Here is a 21,793-nt window from a genome sequence, read left to right on the forward strand (position 1 = left end):
TTTTTATTCCACTTATTTCAACCTTTCAGTAATAATACTGTACTTGTCCCATATTTATTGGTTAGCAATTATCCTTAAATACTGAAAGATAAAATGTCTGTAAAAATCATCCATAAGTCTGTTTTTATTTCTCAGGAACATGAGAAGATTTAACAATTGATGGCTGTGCTGTGATAAATATCCAAGGATGTGTATCGCACTCAAAGCAAACTGACTGACTATCAAAGCTCTGACTAATTTTTTATGTGATCATAAAAAAAATTAAAATAAACCACTGAAATAAAATAATGCACAAAAAATATTTAATTAAATATTAAAATATTATTATCATTCTGAATGATATACTGTCCATTATATCTTATGATATATGAATCAATATATGAATCAATATATATATATATATATATATATATATATATATATATATATATATATATATATATATATATATATATATATATATATATATACTGTGTATACAGGTTTGTGATACAGGTTTCTGTAACACAAATTTGGTTAAATCATGTCAGATCTTTTCCACAAGACATGTTTTAGGGAAAAAAGTAAAAGAAATAACATATCTGCTTGTACAAGTGTGCATAACCCCTGACTAATACTTTCATAAAGCATGTTAGAAAGCATGAAAACTCTTATTGAGTAAGTACAGTATCTACCAACATGTTCCACATTATTGCACTCTTCTTGCAAATATACTCCAGATCAGTTACATTTTATTTGTATAGTGCTTCAACAATGGACATAGTCTCAAAGCAGTCATACATAGAAATAAAAATTTAGAATTAAAAATGACAAAGTATAAAATTAAATTTATATTGATCCCTAATGAGCAAGCCTGAGGCAATGGTGGCAAGGAAAAACTCCCTGAGACATTATGAGGAAGAAACCTTGGTTCGAAATAGATCCCATCTTCATCTGGGTAACACCAGAGAGTGATTATAAATAATCTCCTTTCTACAAATATATAGAGTCAAGTGGAATTGGGTAACCAGGAAATTTCAAGTAGCTTATAATTTCTGATTTCTGTATAGATTTAACACTAATTCCTTCCTGCCAAAGCCATCAAATCTATTGTGCACATTCAGGTTTTGTCACATTGTTTTGAGGTGATTTTGGAAAGCCTGGATTTGTGTGTGTGTGTGTGTGTGTGTGTGTATGTGAAAGGTATTCTGTCTAGTCACCCTACCACATACTCTGGACATTTGAAGAATCCAGTGGATGGAGTAACTATCACTTTTGTCAGATGTTACTGCAGCTTCTGCCATGTTGCTGTAAGCCTCTTTCCAGGCTCCTTGATAAATTTTGGATGTTTGGAGGGACGTCCTGTTCTTGGAAGTGTCACTGTGGTGCCACATTTTCTCCCACTTGTTGATGATTGCTTTTATAATGTTTACTGATGCATCTAATGTCCTGGAACGTATTTTGTGCCCCTTTCCTTATCTACAGTGAGCTCAGCTATATACTTTGTAAGCTGTTTGTGAACAATGGCTTCTGAACCAAGAGGATCATACAGAAAAAATCATACAGAAACAGCAGATCTTTATTTGGGTTTAATCAGAATTATTTCATCAGAAATACTTACGATGATCATATTCAAAATCTGCATATTAGTTCCTGTTTACACAACTGCACTTTTTTTTTTACTAAATAATATACTGTTATAGAAGGGAAATTATTATTACTATTGGCGTCATCCAGATGGATTCCCTTTTGAGTCTGATTCTTCTCAAGGCTAATTTGAATGTTTCAGAATATTTAACTCTAATAAATTTACACAAGCAAAGGGAAACAGTACATGCATGTAGTATTATGCACAGAACCATTTCAACTGAAAGCTATATTGCAAAATTGCAATAAAGAAAGGGGGGAGTGGAATGTCAGTCTATCAGAAAGGATCAAGGAAGGTTTATTGTCATTCCAAAACAAGTATACATGAAAGGGAACGGAATTTAGTACTGAGGTCCCAGTGAAAGCAGCCACAGATTTACAACTTCTATAAACATAAATATAAAAATATATAAATATATAACCATAAAAATATAACATAGAAAGACAGGACTAGAGCAAACAGCACAATGGGAAACAGTACAATGATTAAATAATAAAAGTGTACATTTCTTGTTTTGCACACAAGGAATGTAGTGTAGCAGTTATTGCACACAGAAGAGTCTGTGGTGTGGCAGAGATTGCACATGAAAAGTCTGTGGTGTATGTTGTTATCACACATGAGAAGTCAGAGTGTAAGGGTATTATTGCACATGTAAAAAGCTTGTGAACCTCAGTGCTTCTGGATAGAATAAATATGTATGCACCATGGTATACTTGTTTACCACACATAGGCTGACCCAGAATATTTGTATTTCATTTTTTTAGTAGCAGTTTCTTTAGGCAAGTTTCAGGTTTTTCTGTGGTTTTAAGAGTTGGGCTAGAGGTTTTTGCTGAACCTTGGCAACTCTTGTTAATGTTGAACAGTGTATGTCAGAAAAATATCTACATTATTATATCTGAATTCTATTCTAGATTATATGCGAGATAACTGTGTTGTCAAGTGTCAACAGTTTTACTATTACAGTGTTACTCTAATTCTCTATTTCAGTAGATAGTAGCTAATGTCATTAGTTAAGTGTGCTAGTCTGTAAACTTATTTTTCAGGCTTTATAATTAATAATTTATTTCTAAATCAACTTGATCTATGGTTCTGAACTACTCCTGCTGCCATCGGTTGTACAGTTTTAAACATGTTTAACTGTTTGCTTTTCACAAATGCTGCAATTTTTTGGTCACATTTTGTAATGTTGCTGTTTAATGTCCTGTGTGGTCATTAGTCGTTGTGTAATCTTAAGTTCTAAAACTTAAGGACTGAACTGAACAGATACAGAACTTATATGAAGTATTGAATTAAATTCAAGTTGAATTAAATATGTGTATTTTTACACAGGTAGCCCACAGCTGTGGAACTCAATTGGTGGAGTGATGCAAATTTCAAGTATACACCTCAGAAGAAATGTGCAATTTTATAAAGCAATATCCAAATATTCAAACACTTTCACACAGATGTAAAGCTAGTCTGAACTCTGAAGAGCTGTATAGCCAGGGCGCTGGGGTGCCGCCCCCTTAAAGTTAGCCAGAGAATAATGCTACTTTAACACGTCAAACAATAATTATATATTTTAATAAAGAAATAAGATAATTTAATCACACTATTCCTCTGTTAGTCATATTATCACTAATTTAAAACAAACAAACAAAAAAAACTCATTTGTGTGTGTGTGTATGTGTATTTGCGTGGGGCACTAAACAAAAGATTGTGTATGTGGTTATGTAAATTTTTGTGACTTGAGGCTGAGCTCTGATTGGCTTGTTTCAAATTTTCTTCGTGGCGCCCCGAACCCACCCACTTTTGTTGTTAGCAAATCAATATTGTTCTTATATATTTGGCCTCGTGATTGGACCATTCTCAACGAGTCTCATTACCGCTCAGCAGATTGTCAGTTAACAGGCAGGTACTGATTAACGTGGAAGTAAGCGAAATATCTTGAGATGAAAGAAAATTCGGTTCTATCTTTACAAAATACCCTTTCACAAGGTGTTCGGATGAAGAAAAGAAAAGGATCAAGGAGCTTGGACCAGATCGACCCAATTAGCAAATTCAGCAGCAGTCAAGTGATTAGGCAACTTTCCAGTGTGTGTGTGTCTGTGTTTTAATGTTTATCTTCATTACTGATAATAAACCCACATTGAACTCAAATTCAATGATTCATAGCACATTTATTGCATGCTTTAACAGTTGACTTTAACAGTTGACTTTTTCAATATTTTATCTTAGCAGTAATGAAACATAATCACCTGATGAATGGTTATTTACTAACAGTTTGATTTTAAGTCTGTTTGTGACCGGTGGCCAGTTGCACATGCAGGCAGACTTTATTGCTTAGTCCTGCAACTCTTCTACCTTTTTTTTTTTAGATTAACACGTTAGTCTGTTTCTATGTATTAATAATAATTACTGTTCTAAATAACTATTTGCAGTCTAAAGTTTGTTTAATCCCCACAAAAAAAAGTAACAACATTTTCTTTTTATTTTACATAATTACATAATGCAAACATAAGTGACTAAAAGAAATTAATGTTCCTTGAACTGTGGAGGATTTTTTTTTATTCTTACAATTTACAAATTAAAAAGTATAACAATTAAAGCTACTACATGATTAGGAAACCTAGTAGAAATGCTAGAAATTGGAAGATGATCGTTGCTTTTATGAAGAGGGCAACTGGGTTTTGTTTGCAAAAGGTAAAGCCCTGATACTATACTATATGATACTCCTATTCTGTCTTTAACCAATCCGAATTTATGGTACTGCTATAAGGAAACTATACATTTCTCTAGACTTTGATGATGATCTGAGATATATGAGTATACTTCTTTGGTGTTGCAGCCTGGTCAGCAGCAATACTAGTGGCATTGTTAAGGTAACATCTATAGACAGGTAGGCATATAGTTTTTAAAATATTTATAAAATCTGCTATAAATTCACTGGTCATGTTAAGTGTGACTCCTTAAACTGCAGCAGAGTCTGTTAACACGTAGAATGTCATTTCAGTGGCATGTCCAATGGGAACATTATTGTCTGGAATAGGGAGGATGGTCGGTTGCCTGTTCCTAGGGAAAGCAAAGCTGGACCAACACAGTGTGGCATCAAAACTGTGAGATATGGAAATAAGAAAAACAACTATAATTAATTAGTATAATGCTTTACCTTTAATAGTGCATGACAGAATTGTAGTCATATGGCGTGTTCAAATTGTTGGTGTTGACCTTATCAAAATTGTGCTCTTGTCCTGTGAATACATTAATCATGTAATTGTTATTGTCTTTTTTCTTTAGTCTTCTTTGACTGACAGATCAAAGGCCTTTAAAATTACCTATAGCACCATTTTAAACATTTATATATTTGAATGTTCTGCATATTTGAATATCAAGATAAAATGTTTAGAGTTCAAAAAATTCATTAACAAGAAATAAGAAGTGAAAGTCCTGCTCTGCTCACCAGGGATAACATTTTGGAGGAGGACTCTGACATGCTCATCACGGTCACTACGAGTCTGCTCATGATGAAAGCCCAGAGCATGCAGAAGCTCATGCTGGATGATGTGATGAAAAACACAGCCATTGCATTCTAGTGAAAGAACCTGCCTTCCACCTCTGTGACCCACTGAATAGTAGCACCTGTATAGCATCATAAGACTGTATTTATTATGCATGACAGCTGGATGGCAGTTGAAGCATATGATTGACAAAATGGTTCTGAATATTGTAATTGATATTAGGATTGCTGACATACCCCTGGTCTGAGAGAATATGAATGAAGTCCTCTTCGTTGGTGCGACATACAACAGGTTGAATTTCTGAAGGATTTCAGTGCACTCTTGATAAGACGGCTTTCAGAGAATGCTTTCAGAAAAAGAGAAGGTTGTTAAAGCTAGTTAATGGAGCTCTGACACATTACTCTGGGACCAGATAAGAAGTGATGCTCACCATACTGGCTGGAAATGACATAGGGCACTTTAACCTTCCCATTCCTGCCCCTGGGCCACTTGCACTGACGAGAAGTACATGGATCTGCATTCTGGAGCCCAGGGTACACCGCTATATTGCCATGTGTAATGATCAAACCATCCTTCAGCTTTCCTGTCCAGTAAAACACAATTGTGTACTCTGAGATTTGTAGTACATGCATTCCTGAAAAAAATTCTTAAGAATTCTTAAGAAGCCTGTTTTACTAAACTAATGGAAGACTGAACACTGTAAGCTAGAAAGGAATTCAAAGAGCCCTACAGTTACTTTAATGAAAAATCTTACTTTCAAAATTTATCAGTTTAAAATAAGTCTCATGACATTAACATTCACCTTCCATCAAAAAAGAACTAGCAGTTATTATATTAATTAGTGAATAGGAATCAGAAAGTTATTAGTGGAAATCTCTCTCTATATATAATATAGTACAGATACCTACAATACATAATACTTCAATAATACCATTAATCATCAGCATTATTTTAAAATAAGGCCTAGGAAGCCATGAATTTGCATTTTTTAAACTTACCATCATTCTTGTTGGCTCTTTCAATTATAGAAGATACAGAGAAATAATCAGGTTCATTGTTTTTATCTGAAATGAACATTTAGTTAAAATTAGTTAAAAAACATCTTTAAAATATAGATGAATCAAGAATCTGAATCAAGTCTACCAGTTTCCTCATAGTTCACATTAACCAATGCCTGGAAATGACCAAGGGCCTGTTTGATAAATGTTCAAAATGTCTGTGAGTTGTACTTATGCAGGTGCCAAATAAACAGCAATATATCAATATATATAATCTATATTTATCAATATATTGAAATACATTTTTTAAGGATTTACTCAGTTTTAGCCATATTTTATGCTGTTAAAATTTCTTTTAGCTCACCTATGGCACGGCTATGAACAAGACTGATACTGAACAAAAACAGGATGTTTTGCAGCAGATGCATGATGGGAGTCATATTCAGTGAAGCAGCAATGAGCATGGAGAAAGTGCAGTTTAAATACACTCAGAAAAGTTCATCACTTCCCTTTTCACCAAACTCAGACTAACTTTCTCAAAGATTATGGCAATCCAAAAATGGAACTAAACAATCTTACATAAAAGACTAGGGTTTTTTCCTAGAAATTTCACATGCAATACGTGAAACATTGTTGAAGCTTCTTTGATAATTTCCAACCATTTACAACCTAATCATATTCCAAGATTTCCACTGGCAAATCCATACCCTATGCAAATCTTAATTCCAGTTCAGTGAACCTCAGTAAATGCTAACTTCCCAATAATCTCCCTGCACAGTCTAGGTTTTAAAAAAATATGTAATCCTCAATTTTAGCAAGTCTATTAAAGTCTGACACTTTCCTACAAAAAGGTCTAGTTGCTGACAGTGTCTACTTTTCTATTCATGTGTATGAATAGTGTAATTAGTGAGCTATGCAACATAGGCAAACAAATGTTGAAACCTTGTTAAATTCATAAAACAAGCAGAATGCAGATATAGAAAACTGACAAGAAAGAATTTGATTAGGCCTGGAAAAAGTACTAACCGCAACTCTTTCTTTCACTGCTGGGAAAGTTTGGGGTAATTATTTTATTTTATTATCTCCTCTACACAGAAAGTGTGTTTCTTTATATATTAATTATATAGATCAGAGCTAAAATGTCCTCTCTAAAAATGGCCAGTGTATTTAAACACTAATGTTGTGCAGCAAAGAGTGCTTCAAAACTAATTTCAAATAACTGCTTAAAGTCTGTAAATTAAATTTCCAGTTTCAATTTTTATGTTACTCTTATTTACTCTAAAGTAAATAAAATTGGTGTACCATTATAGTTGCCATTAGCAAGGACTGTATTGACATTGAATTGAAGTGATAAAATATCGATTATTTAATTATTACAACTTATGCACTGGTTTAATTGCATTGGTGTAATGGTCTATTTACTGGATTCTTCTTCAGATTTACGTTTTTAACTGATTACCATCATGATTACAATCTCAGTGAATAAAGAGGATTTTTAAACAAAAACAACAGCCACTACTACAGATCAGTGCAATCCATTCTTTATTTATGGAAGGAAATTTACAAGAGAAATGATTAGCAGCTACTGTGTAGAATTTGTAATCTTGAAAGAATTTGGTCATTTTAAAACAAAACACTGTATTTTCAAAATTCCAGGTTTATAATTTAGAATTACTGTGACATTTGAACATTTTACATTGTACTTTGTCTGTGTTATGTGTAGCACCTTTGGTCTAGGAGGAACATTGTTTCGTTCCACTGTGTACTGCATCAGCTATGGTTGAAGTGACAATAAAGCTTCTTTGACTTGACTTTATTTTGTTAATTTAGCAATATTTGTTATATATGTGACTAAAAACAAATGAATGTTTCTTGATTTTTGGATTGTTATTCTTACAATTTACATATAAGTATAATAAACAAAGCAACTACATGATTTGGAAACCTAGCAGAAGACATGTTAGAATTTGGAAAAAACCTGATGTAAGAGGCACTATGAGTAAGAGTGTGTGTAAGAAGGTGTATGTAGATGTTGAGAGGAACAGAAGATGATCTTTGCTTTTATGAAGTGGGCAGCTAGGTTTTGTTTGCAAAAGAGTAAAGCAGTGTTACTATACTATATGATACTATTCTGTGTTTAACCAATCAGAATTCATGGTACTGCTATAAGGAAACTATACATTTCTCTAGATGATGATCTGAGGTATATGGGTATCTTTCTTGTGTGCTGCAGGTGAGGCAGAGCAAGTGCACACGTAGATGCAGCAGTAATGCGAGTTGCATTGTTCACAGGTAAAATCTATATAGAGCATATCAAAGCCAAAATATCCCAGTCTGTCTGGTTTACAAATCAAACAGTTAAATGTTTAGTGATTTTATGCACAACAATGTTAAAAGACTGATGAGCTCTGTTTCATTAAATATGTCACTATCATCATTGTTAAATTGACCTCAAACTGAACACTGCAGGTAAAAACTTAAAAGAAACCCATAATAGCAGAACAGAGAAACTATCAAAGTTGCAATACACTCTAAGCAAAGTGTGCCCAGGTGGCTGCTTTTGCACAATTTTTTTCTAATATCTGAAATTTCAAGGGAAAATCACAACAGATTACATCAGAACTTTTTCAAAGTTTTTGCATACAGTTCTTAAAAGTATTTTAAAAGCATTTGAAATATACTGGTGATGTCAAGAGGGGCTAATTCAACTGCAGTAGAGTCTGTTAACACGTAGAATGTCATTGCGGCTCATTTCAGTGGCACGTCCAATGGGAACGTCATTGTCTGGAATAGGGAGGATGGTCGGTTGCCTGTTCCTGGAGAAAGCAAACCTGGACCAACACAGTGTGGCAACAGAACCGTGAGATATGGAAATTGAAAACTTTAAAAACATAAAAATAAAAAAAAAATAATTAATTTGTATAATGCTTTACCTTGAATAGTGCATGACAGAATTGTAGTCATATGGCGTGTTCAAATTGTTGGTGTTGACCTTATCAAAATTGTGCTCTTGTCCTGTGAATACATTAATCATATAATTGTTTTTGTGTTGTTTCTTTTGTCTTCTTGAATGACAGAACAAAGGGCATTAAATTTACCTAAAGCACCTTTTTAAACATTTATATATTTTAATATTCTTCATTTTTCAATTCCAAGAGAAAATGTTTAGTGTTTAAATATTGATATTTCAAGCAAACTGACTTTATTAACAAGAAATAAGAAGTGAAAGTCCTGCTCTGCTCACCAGGAATAACATTTTCGAGGAGGATTCTGACATGATCATCACGGTCACTACGAGTCTGCTCATGATGAAAGCCCAAAGCATGCAGAAGCTCATGCTGGATGATGTGATGAAAAACACAGCCATCGCGTTGAATGGAAAGAACCTGCCTTCCACCCCTACGACCCACTGAAGAGTAGCACCTGTAAAGCAAAGAATAAGTGGCAGTGTGGCAGAATGGCAGTTTAAGAGCTAGAAGGCCAATGTTTACATGAAACGTTTACATGAATGTTTACTGAAAAATGGTAATTGATATAAGGGTTGCTGACATACCCCTGGTCTGAGAGTATATGAATGAAGTCTTCTTGGTTGGTACGAGGTACAAACTGGACACAGGTTGAATTTTTGAAGGAATCTAGAGCACGCTCGATAACACGTCTTTCAGAGAATGCTGTCAGGAAAAAAGAAGGTTGTTAAAGCTAGTTAATGGAGCTCTGACACGTTACTTTGAAAGCAGGTCAGAAGTGATGCTCACCATACTGCCTGGAAATGAGGAAGGGCACATTAATTTTTCCATCCTCGCCACTGGGCCACTTGCACCGGCGAGAAGTACATGGATCTGCATTCTGGAGCCCAGGATACACCGCTATGTCACCATGTGTAATGATCAACCCACCCTTCAGCATTCCTGTCCAGTAAAACACAATTGTGTACACTGAGATTTGTTGTACATGTATTTTTTTTTTTTTTAAATCTTAGGAAAATGGATGGAAGACTGCAAGCTCTCTGTTAGAAAGGAATTTAGAAAGCTAGCTCTACAGTTCCTTCAATAAAATCTTTCAAACTGTATCAATTTAAAATATGTCCCATGACCAATGAAATTAGTTCTAGTGAACATGCACCTTCCATATAAAAAAAAGAACTAGCAGTTGTTCAATAGAAATAAGACAGTTATCAGTGGATATTGTATGTTTCATATACCTTGTTGTTAAATTTTATTAATAATTGTTAACAGTATCTCTTATAGTTCTTATAGTAACTAAATACTTACAAAATCTCACAGAAATAAAAAAATACATTTGTTGAAAGGTATGTCTGACAAAATATTGCTCCTTAATTTGTAAGTGAAATCTATCACTGATATATCTCACTGCTAAAGAATTTACTTGCTGTGTCTTTAGTTTTGAATAGCACTAAACAGACTTGATTGGATTATATAACTAGCCTTTTTCTAATGTATTAATTCTAACCCAACTGATTCCACTGTTACAACTATGCCACTTTTTGCCAGGTTACCACATAAACAGATGGCCACAATTGTACCAACAATATATGCTGCCTTCATCAGCTTTATTTTTAAACAGGGATAGGCAGCCATGGCGTCAAGTGAATCTTACCAGCATTCTTGTTGGCTCTTTCAATTATAGAAGATACAGAGAAATAATCAGGGTCATTCCTGTAATCTGAAATGAACATGGTGAAATTAGATGAATCAAGAAATATAGATGAAATATAGATGAATCAAGAATCTGAATCAAGTAGCAACTTACCAGTCTCCTCATAGTTCACGTTAACCAATGCCTGGAAATGACTAAGGGCCTGTTTGATAAATGTTCAAAATGTCTCTGAGGTGTACTAATGCAGGTGCCAAATAAACAGCAATATATCACTTGAAATACATGTTTTTAAGGATTTACTCAGATTTAGTTGTAAAGTATTTTATGTTGTTAAAATTTCTTTTAGCTCACCTTTATGGCACGGCTCTGAACAAGACTGATACTGAGCAGAAACAGGATGTTTTGCAGCAGATGCATGATGAGAGTCAGATTCAGTGAAGCAGCACTGAGAGTGGAGAATGCTCATGAAGTGCAGTTTAAATACACTCATGAGAGTTTATCACTTCCCTTTTCACCAAATGCAGACTCTATTTCTCAAGTGTTATGGCAATCCAAAAAATGGAACTGGACAATCTTACGTAAAAGAGTTTTTTCTAGACATTTGACATTTGACATTGAAAACATTGTTGAAGCTTCTTTATACATTTTCAACCATTGGAACCTAATCATATTCCAAGAATACTACTGGCAAATCCATACCCTATGCAAATCTTAATTTCAGTTCAGTGAACCTCGGTAAACACTGCATGAATGAAATTCTGCATGAATAAAACAAAAATGGTGAACGTTCACAGTCTAGGTTTTAAAAATATATGTAATCTTCCAATCTGGCAACTTTAAGGATTATTAAAGTCCTGCACTTTCCTATTAAAAAGGTCTAGTTGCTGACAGTGTCTGCTTTTCTATTCATGTGAATCAATAGTGTGACCAGTGAGCTATGCAACATAGTCAAAGGTATGTTGATACCTTGTTAAATTCATAATACATTTTTTAAAGATCTTGTGGTTCAAACTTCAGCAGATTGGATACAGAAAACTGACCCTTTCCAGTTTCCACATGACATTTTTTGTGCAACTAGACTAGGCCTGGACAAAGTACTGACCTCCAACACCATTAGGAGAGTTTGGAGTAATTATTTCCTTACATTTCTGCTACTTTACACAGTGTATTAAGTCAATTATATAGATCAGAGCTAAAATCTCCTAATTACTTTGTTATATACAGTAAAAGTGCTTATCATTGGTATGCTACATACATTACAGGCAAAATACAGGAAGCCTAAAAGCCTGCAGTTAATGATTTTTAAATTTGATTTTCTCAGTAATCAATTTATCTTTGAAACAAATACATGCAAGAACTTAAAATGCTTAGAATGATAGGTGCAGAATTTGAAAAAAAAAACAGGTTAATTGGTTTTCTAGTGGATATTTGAGTTATTGTTCATTATCCTTTTAAAAATAGGAACAAGCACTATCAATAATCAAGTCCATTAAAATTCTAATTGTAGTTAAATTAATTTAAATTATAAATATATAACCTCACCTACAAGACTGCTGAAAGTCACATTGCAAATTAATGATTTCATTGTCAGCCTACATGTATTTCATTTATTTTTTCAGAACTGCAAAGAATGGTCAGTCCATCACTAACAGCAATATAACAATCGGCCTGGCCAGAGAGATGAGCCAAAATGACATTGTTAGAATCAACAGGCTCTAGGAGTGCTGCAAGTACTCTGATCTAGCGATCTGTAGAATGCTCACCCGGGCGGACTGTTTATTATTGCCAGAGATTTCAACCATGCAAATCTTAAATCAGTGGCCCATAAATTTTACCAACATTTGGACTTTGCAACAAGATGGGCGAACATGCTGGATTTTATTTACACAAACATTCCCGGTGTGTACCATGCTGAGCCCCGTCCCCACCTCCGCTACTCAGACCAATCTCTGTTATGCTAATTCCAACATACAGACTGCTAGTCAGATGCTGTAAAATGGTTCTGAAACAGGTGAAAACCTTGACGACAGGAGCCACCTCTGCTCTTCAGGACTGTTTTGAGTGCACTGACTGGCACATGAAGGCTGCAACCAATGGCGACTCTATCAACTCTTCAGAGCAGGGGAAAAGACGGCCTTGAGAAGAGCAAAGGCAAAACTGTCCTGAGCCATCAGAGAGGCAAAGCATGGACATGCTCAGAGAATCCATGGCCACTTCAGGGACACCTGGTGCATGTGGCAGTGCATCCAGGTGATCACGAACTAGAAGACAACTTCACCTGTGACAGTAATGCCTCCCTCCGAGATGAGATGAACAACTTCTACTCTCTGTTTGAGAAGCATTAGGTATGAGGCACATCAAGACAAAGTCAACAGCATTGTGGATGACCCCCACATACCTCTCTATCACAGACATTTACACCACACACTGTATCCACAAAGTCAACAGCATTGTGGATGACCCCACGGACATTTCAAACTGCCACCAACTGTTGCTATACAGAAGTATGTATGTTTGCAAGAACGCTCTTTATTTACAATTCTCCTATTTTTCACATTGCGCTGTATAACATTATACAGAATGTATACTAGTCTGCACTATTTTGTGTATTTTGTGTATCTGTCCTGTACTGTTTTGTCTTTTTGTCTTGTACTGTTTGCACTAGGTTGCACACGTTGTATTTTATGTGGCTACGACAACTTACTTTTAGCCTTTAGCTCTCTGGTGTTATGCAGCTCTGTGTTCTTTTATGTAGCACCACGGTTCTGGAGAAACTTTGTTTCATTTCACTGTGTATTGTGTCAGCTATATGTGGTTGAAATGACAATAAAAGCTTCTTGACTTGATTTGACTGTTTTATCATTTTAAGTCTTCATTTTAATCCTTCATGATGACTCAGTCGTTTCCAAAAAGATTTTTGGATTAGTGAGAAGGTGCTACCAGTGTCAACAATGGCAATGACATAGCTGTCTCTGAGAATAATGGGAAGGGCAATGTTCTTAAAATCACGATGGGCTGGTAAAGCAGCACAACTCGGTTCCCACCCTGGGGTAATTTGCATTGAGGTTCTTGAACAGCAAATGTTTTCTTCTTCTGCTCTTCCCCATTAACCTGATTCCAATATCTTTTGGACTCATCAAAGTCTCTTCCAATTTGGGTCCCAATCCTGACTAACTCTCTCACATCTTTAACAGTTCCACATAGCAAACTAGCGAGTTGCGGATTGCAATTCCTCAGGATTGCCTGAACCACTTATTTTTTCCAATCACAGACACAAAGCCCGATACTGAAATGCAAAGTCTCTGAAACTTTCCTTTGCACCTTGTTTCCTCTTGAGCAGCTTCCTGGCCGCTACATCCTTATAGTCCTCACTTAAGAACAAGTGCAGGAATCTCTCCTTGAACTGCTCCCAGTTGGCCACGCTTTCTCTCTCTGCCATCCACCAGTCTTTGGCGGTTCCTTTAAGTACAGCTGCAAGTGAGGCAAAGATTTCTCCATCACTGAGAGGTCGAACAGCAAAATATTCCTCACAGTGCTCAATGAACACAACTGGGTCATCATCAAGAGTGGTGCTGAAACTAGTGAAATCAAGTTTTACAGGAGGGATATACTGCACTGAAGACTGACTGCTCGGGTTGTAAACAGGGCTGGACTGCAGGCTATATGTCATATTGGATAACATTAACTAGAGGGTTAGGATTTGGAACTACTGGGGTAGATGAAGATGGTCTTAGCTCTTGAAATTGTTGCTTCAGTTTTCAATCTCTTCTTTTCAGACAATCTACCATTGATTGACCCAAGTCCTTGACTAACATTTCCAACTGTTGTTTCACCCTCTTGCACTTACGCTGAACATGGTATGACATCCTATCTTCTATCTTTTTACATTGCTTGATAAATTCATCACAGAAAACTGCCTCACTGAATTGATTTTCTAATGCTGTGATTCAGGGATGGAACTAGTGAACAAGGATTATGGTTTAACTCCTCATTCATCTCCAGTGGTGGGGGTGCGGATGGAAAAGAAGGATCATTCTCAGAAACATTATCCACAGCCCTTCCATTCTCTTCATTCGAATCAATATACAGGTCACTGAAGGTGTTTATCATCTCTCTTACTGGATCCCATCTAGTAGTGAAAGACTCTGAGTTGAAATCTACACTAGGTACGACCTCATCCCCATCCATTGCAGATGATGATTGTGTTACTTGAAAAAAACTGACAGAAAACACTTAGGTTAAGGATCTTGTTGGCCTGAGGGTCCCTGTTTGGGCACCAATCTGTAACGGTCTCCCCACTAACTTGGTGTGGAGACAAGCTACACAAATTTGAGGGAGGGACTCACCGACCAGATTACTAATCAACCCTTGTGATCAATTTTAAATGCATAATCTCAGATCCACGTACAGCAAAAGCACAAGTTTATATGAGAGCATACACAAAACATTATCATAAACAAAAACGAAAACATAACCACTGCAACACAAAAGCCCAAAAGATAACCATTGCAACACAAAAACCCAAAGGCATACCCATGCATTTCAGGCATTGCTGTTTGAAAATGAGTTGAAATAAAGAAAGCCTAATCTGTCCATTGTCGTATTGTCCATCCAGTAATCCGAATGTCCAGCAGATCAATTTCTGTTGCAGCCAGCATGGGCTGAAGTAGGGGCCTATCCACTGCCACCCTGTTCTGCTCCTTTTTCGTAGACTGAAAAACCTTTAAGTCTTTAGAGCAAACATAACCAGACCCTCTCAAAGTAAAAAAACAGCCACTGAAGGAAGAAAGTGCATAGAGTCCATTTGACTAGACTTGAAACCTGAAAGGTTTTCCAGTCAGGACTCCCAACCTCTGGGTAAGCACTCGAGAAGACAATATTTCCCTCTTCCCCCAAACCATACTCATCTTCTTCTCTCCGTTTACCTGGCTATATACAAGAGGGGGAATACAGCATATAGCCCCCTAGAGCGTAGTAGTGACACAGCAATTAAAAGTCTCAGTAACCACGTTCTAGGTGGTTACAGTCTCAAAGCAGTCAAACATAGATATAAAAATTTAGAATTAAAAATTACAAAGTATAAAATTAAATTTATATTGATCCCTAATGAGTAAACCTGAGGCAATGGTGGCAAGGAAAAACTCCCTGAGACATTATGAGGAAGAAACCTTGGTTCGAAATAGATCCCATCTTCATCTGGGTAACACCAGAGAGTGATTATAAATAATGTCCTTTCAACAAATATATAGAGTCAAGTGGAATTGTGTAACCAGGAAATTTCAAGTAGATTATAATTTCTGATTTCTTTATAGATTTAACACTAATTCCTTCCTGCCAAAGCCATCCATCTATTTTACACAAGCCATTTCTTTGTTGACTTGGATTTGTGCTTTCGGTGAATTTTTTCTGACAAAGGCATGCAGGTTTTCTCACATTGTTTGGGGTCTAGTCACCCTACCACATAGTCTGGACACGTGATGGATCCAATGGATTGTTGTCACATGCATGGAGTAACTATCACTTTTGTCAGATGTTACTGCAGCTTCTGCTGTGTTGCTGTAAGCCTCTTTTCAGGCTCCCTGATGAATTTTCTTTGTGTCCTTTTGGTCATGATTGGAGGGACGTCCTGTTCTTGGAAATGTCGCTGTGGTGCCACATTTTTTCCACTTGTTGATGATTGCTTTTATAATGTTTACTGATGCATCTAATGTTCTGGAACATATTTTGTGCCCCTTTCCTTATCTACAATGAGCTCAGCTATATACTTTGTAAGCTGTTTGTGAACAATGGCTTCTGCAACAAGATGTCAAAAAAAATCATACAGAAACAGATCTTTAGCAGATCTTTATTTAGGGTTAATCAGAATTATTTCATATTCATATTCATCATATTCATATTCAATTATTTCATGCAATTTTTTTAAATAAATAATATATTGTTATTGAAGGGAAATCATTAATACTTTTGGTGTCATCCAGATAGGTTCCCTTTTGAGTCTGGTTCTTCTCAAGGTTGGGCTAATTTGAATATTTCAGACTCAACAAAATTATTTAACTGTAATACATTTCCAACAGGCAATGTCAAAAACTACATGCATATAGTATTATGCACAGAAGCATTTCAACTGAAAGCTATATTGCAAAATTGCAATAAAGAAAGGGGGGAGTGGAATGTCAGTCTATCAGAAAGGACCAAGAAAGGTTTATTGTCATTCCAGAACAAGTGGTACATAAAAAGGAACAAAATTTAGTACTGAGGTCCCAGTGAAAGCAGCCAAAGATTTACAACTTATAAGTTTAAATATATCTTGTCTAGTCTTTGTTATATTTTTAAAATATATATACGATAAAAATATAACATATAAAGACTAGACAAGAGCAAACAGCACAAATTGAAACAGTAAACAGTACAAAGATTAAATAATAAAAGTGTACATTTCTTGTTTTGCACACAAGGAATGTAGTGTAGCAGTTATTGCACACAGAAGAGTATGTGGTGTGGCAGAGATTGCACATGAAAAGTCTGTGGTGTATGTTGTTATTGCACATAAGAAATCAGAGTGTAAGGGTATTATTTCACATGTAAAGAGCTTGTGAACCTCAGTGCTTCTCATGCACCATGGTATACTTGTTAACCACACATAGGCTGACCCAGAATAATGGTATTTCCTTTTTCTAATAGCAATTTTTTTAGGTTTCAGGTTTTTCTGTGGTTTTAAGTGTTGGGCTAGAAGTTTTTGCTGAACCTTGGCAACCCTGGTTAATGTTGAACAGCGTATGTCTAAAACTGTTCAGATAACTGTGTTGTCAAGTGCTTATTACAGGGTTGCTCTAATTATCTATTTCAGTAGATAGTAGCTTATGTCATTAGTTAAGTGTGCTAGTCTGTACATTTATTTTACAGGCTATATAATTAATAATTTATTTCTAAATCACCTTAATCTATTGTTCCGAGCTACTCCTGCTGCCATCGGTTGTACAGTTTTGAAACATGTTTAACTGCTTGCTTTTCACAAATGCTGCAATGTTTTGGTCACATTTTGTAACGTTGCTGTAATGTTTGTTTAATGTCCTGTGTGGTCATTAGTCGTTGTGTAATCTTAAGTTCTAAAACTTGCATTCACAAATTTGCACACACATGCTACAGTCCTACAAGAATTTGATATTAAGGACTGAACTAAACAGTTACAGAACTTATATTCCAGTTATGGATCATATATGTAGTATTGAATTAAATTCAAGTTGAATTAAATAAGTGTATTTTTACACAGGTAGCCCACAGCTGTGGAACTCAGTTGCTGGAGTGATGCAAATTTTAAGTATACACCTCAAAAAAAATGCACAAAACATTTAAACCTAGCCTCAAAAGTAACAAATACATCTAACAACAACCATTTTATAAGGGTTAGGGTTAAAACAAATTTCCAGATTTCCAGCCTGTTTATCCTCACACTATAGATTAGCTGTGTTAGAGTAGATAGTCTTTGAGACAGTGTTACAGCACCCCATGCGTTCATACTTTTACACAAATGTATAGTTAGTCTGAAGAGCTGTATAGTGTTTCAAATAGTATGTTGAGGTCTGGGTCTGTTCTGCAGGTTGGCCTACAAAGAATGGTGCAACTCACCTGGTTCATAAACTTGATTTATACAACCTGTGGTTACCTACACATGCAGGGAGACTTTATTGCCGAGTCCTGCAACTCTCCTACCTTTTTTGATGAGGTTGTGTCCTTCTGTATGGGTTGATGAGAAAGTTTCCAGGCCTTCCTCCTCATTAGCACCTGGATCCAGGGTTTTTGGGATAAGTATCTGTATCTGTAATATAATAACTGCATAAAGACTTTTTAGTATTTAATTTGTCTAGATTAATACATCTGTTTCTATGTATTATTAATAGGTACTGTTCCAAATAAATAAAGTTTGTTTCATCCCCACAAAAAAAGGTAACATCATTATTTTTTAATTTTAGATAATTACATACTGCAAATAGAAACAATTATACATTTAGAGATCTATAAAAAGGTTACAGATCAGCGTGTTTACCATAGTACAGTGGAGTTTTTCCATTAATTATAGATCATCCTAATTGACAAATAAGGATCAGAGCTAACAGAGACCACAAAGCTTGTGGTCTCTGTTAGCTCAGAAGAGGACTGGCTAATGAGACAGTTTAGATTTCCAAGAGCCATTGTCTTGAAACTACAGCTGTATTGAAACAGCTAGTTGATCAGATTTCGAGTTGGCATCACTGGGGCCATCTAGCAGGCATATGATTATGTCAGCAATTTCCCGTCCTTTGATTGGATAGTTGGAGTAGTCACAGGCAGCGACCTGCCCATATACAGTGTTTCTATATTCGCTGTGTCTCATTTCGGATGCTGCCTCCTCCAGAGATTGCAGTTTGCTGCATTCGTCATCAAGAATGACTTTTTGAGAAAAGTAACAGTAATAAAACGGACTATTCCTTGTGAGGTGTGAAATACTGTAGACTAATTTCGTTTTTACTTTGTTATTTAATGGTTGATTAGTATCTACTGCCGTTGCCTCCAGGGGCGATTCTAGAATTTTCAGGTTAGGTTTGACTAACATGGTAGGATATATATATATATTTCACACCTAGGCCTTCACTGGTGTCCTTCCTGAATTAATCCACCTCTATACCATCATTAGGACCCCCTGACATTTTCTACTCAGCCCTCCTAAAATTCAGCGATTCTCCATAAACTGTACACAAATTCGTGATCACCTCAGTCCCCTTTAAATTTCATATGAAAACGGCGGCAGACTTCGGCTCCTCCCCGTCTTTCAGTGCGTTCTTCAATCCGCAGACCACGGCGTCGCAGAGCGAAGATCAGAGGACAAGTGTGTGTGTGTGTGTGTGTGTGTGTGTGTGTGAGATCAGGAAAACTCGTATTTGGCTTGTTCAGTACTCAAATGTTATACACATCTATGCAATACAGTGGAATGCTGCAATAAGTTTACCATCCTACCCTATTAGTCAAATCTTTATTTTATTTCATTTATTTATATATTTTTTACTATTATACCCTCATTGGGGGCTGAGCCCCCCTTAAATGAAAATTCTAGAATCACCCCTGAATGCCACAGCTATAGATACTAATCACCTGTTAAATAACAAAGTAAAAACAAAATTAGTCTACAGTATTTCACACCTCACAAGGAATAGTCTGTTTTATTACAGTTACTTTTCTCAAAAAGACATTCTTGATGCCTTATGCAGCAAACTGCAATCTCCGGAGGACGCAGCATCCGAAATGAGACACAGCGAAAATAGAAACAATGTATATGGGCGGGTCGCTGCCTCTGACTACTCCAACTATCCAATCAAAGGATGGGAAATTGCTGATGTAATCGTATGCCTGCTAGATGGCCACGGTGACGCTAACTCGAAATCTGATTGGTTAATGGAACAGTTTCATTGCCACTTATTTTAAGCTCCGGGCGCCTGCACTTTTAATTCTGCAGGCCTTACGGCCGCACAAACCATGATGTTAGCCACTGGCTGAAATATGATTGGATAAATACTCTTATCATAAATATACACTACTGGAAGCAGCGCAACCGAGAGAAAAGCTATGAAATATAGAGAATAGACTATCGGGAATAATTTAATACACATTCATGGAAAATATATTAAATATATTGAAATGCAAGACAGTGATTCAGATCACTGCTGTTTAGGCCAGCAGAGAAGGCCTTGCTGGCCCTGACAGTCCGCCACTGATATAACATTGCATTTCACCCTTTGCATTTAACCATGCATTTCACACCTAAGCCTTCACTGGTGTCCTTCCTGAATTAATCCACCTCTACACCATCATTATGATGCCAAATGACGTTAAATAGCAAAGTAAAAAAGAAACTTGGCTACAGTATTTCACACCTCACAAGGAATAGTCAATTCTATTACAGTCCGCCTTGAAAATGCATTTGTAAGGATGTCCGCAACCAAATCGATTTCTTCTCCTCTGTCAGCCATTGTGAGTTAAAATATATATATTTTATTTAGTTTGTGTGGTTTGCTGCCGCTGACTACTCCAATTATCCAATCAAAGGACAGGAAATTGCTGACGTAATTGTATGCCTGCCAAATGGCCCCAGTGATGCCAACTTGAAATCTGATTGGTTAATGTAACAATTTCATTGCCACTTATTTTAAGCCAGGACACCTGCACTATTGATTCTGAAGGCCTTAAGGCAGATTTCGTTCACCCTGGCAACACATGATGTCAGCCACTGGCTGAAATATGATTGGATAAATACTCTTATCATAAATATACACTACTGGAAGCAGCACAACCAAGAGAAAAGCTATGAAATGTAGAGAATAGACTATTGGGAATAATTTAATACACATTCATGGAAAAATATATTAAATGTATTAAAATGCAAGTCAGTGGTTCAGATCACTGCTGTTTAGGCCAGCAGAGAAGGCCTTGCTGGCCCTGACTGCCCACCACTGTATGCATATACAGTATATATATGTTTGCCTTGCATTCTTTATTCATGGAAGGGAATTTACAGGAAAAATAGCCACTGTGTATAGTATTTGTAATCTTGAAAGAATTTGATCATTGTAAAGCCAAACACTGTATTTCTTAAACTCCAGGTTTAGGATTTAGAAGTACTTTGACATTTGATCATTTTTATAGTAGTACTTGTAACATAAGTGACTAAAAGATATGAATGTTCCTTGAACTGTGGAGAATTTTTTTTTATTATTCTTACAATTTAAATATAAAAAAGTATAACAATCAAAGCTACTACGTGATTAGGAAACCTAGTAGAAGAAATGTTAGAAATTGGAAAATGTGGATGTTAAGAGAAACAGAAGATGATCTTTGCTTTTATGAAGTAGGTAACTGGGTTTTGTTTGCAAAAGGTAAAGCACTGATACTATTATATGATACGATTCTGTGTTTAACCAATCAGAATTTATGGTATTGCTATAAGGAAAATATACATTTCTCTAGACTTTGATGATGATCTGAGATATATGAGTATACTTCTTGTGTGTTTCAGCCTGGTCAGC

General features: G+C 35.9%; 1 protein-coding gene and 1 pseudogene across 2 annotated transcripts; both read right to left on the reverse strand.

Moving 5' to 3' along the window:
- Positions 1-3,889: 3,889 nt before the first annotated feature.
- LOC131347373 (high choriolytic enzyme 2-like) lies at positions 3,890-6,550 on the reverse strand (annotated as a pseudogene).
- A 1,097-nt stretch (positions 6,551-7,647) lies between these two features.
- Positions 7,648-11,210, reverse strand: LOC131347766 (high choriolytic enzyme 1-like). 2 transcript variants are annotated; one of them, XM_058382138.1, is made up of 8 exons: positions 11,091-11,210; positions 10,893-10,941; positions 10,740-10,805; positions 9,878-10,030; positions 9,676-9,793; positions 9,367-9,545; positions 9,056-9,137; positions 7,648-8,953 (listed from the first exon to the last, which is right to left on the reverse strand). In XM_058382138.1, the coding sequence occupies exons 1-8, from the start codon at positions 11,154-11,156 to the stop codon at positions 8,827-8,829; spliced, it is 840 nt and encodes a 279-aa protein (XP_058238121.1). In that variant the 5' UTR covers positions 11,157-11,210; the 3' UTR covers positions 7,648-8,826. The 2 variants fall into 2 exon arrangements, with proteins under 2 accessions (XP_058238121.1, XP_058238122.1); XM_058382139.1 differs by having other exon boundaries at positions 10,893-10,923; positions 11,091-11,171.
- Positions 11,211-21,793: the final 10,583 nt, after the last annotated feature.

This window comes from Hemibagrus wyckioides, linkage group LG27, assembly GCF_019097595.1.
Source record: "Hemibagrus wyckioides isolate EC202008001 linkage group LG27, SWU_Hwy_1.0, whole genome shotgun sequence".
In the NCBI taxonomy this organism is placed as follows: Eukaryota; Metazoa; Chordata; class Actinopteri; order Siluriformes; family Bagridae; genus Hemibagrus; species Hemibagrus wyckioides.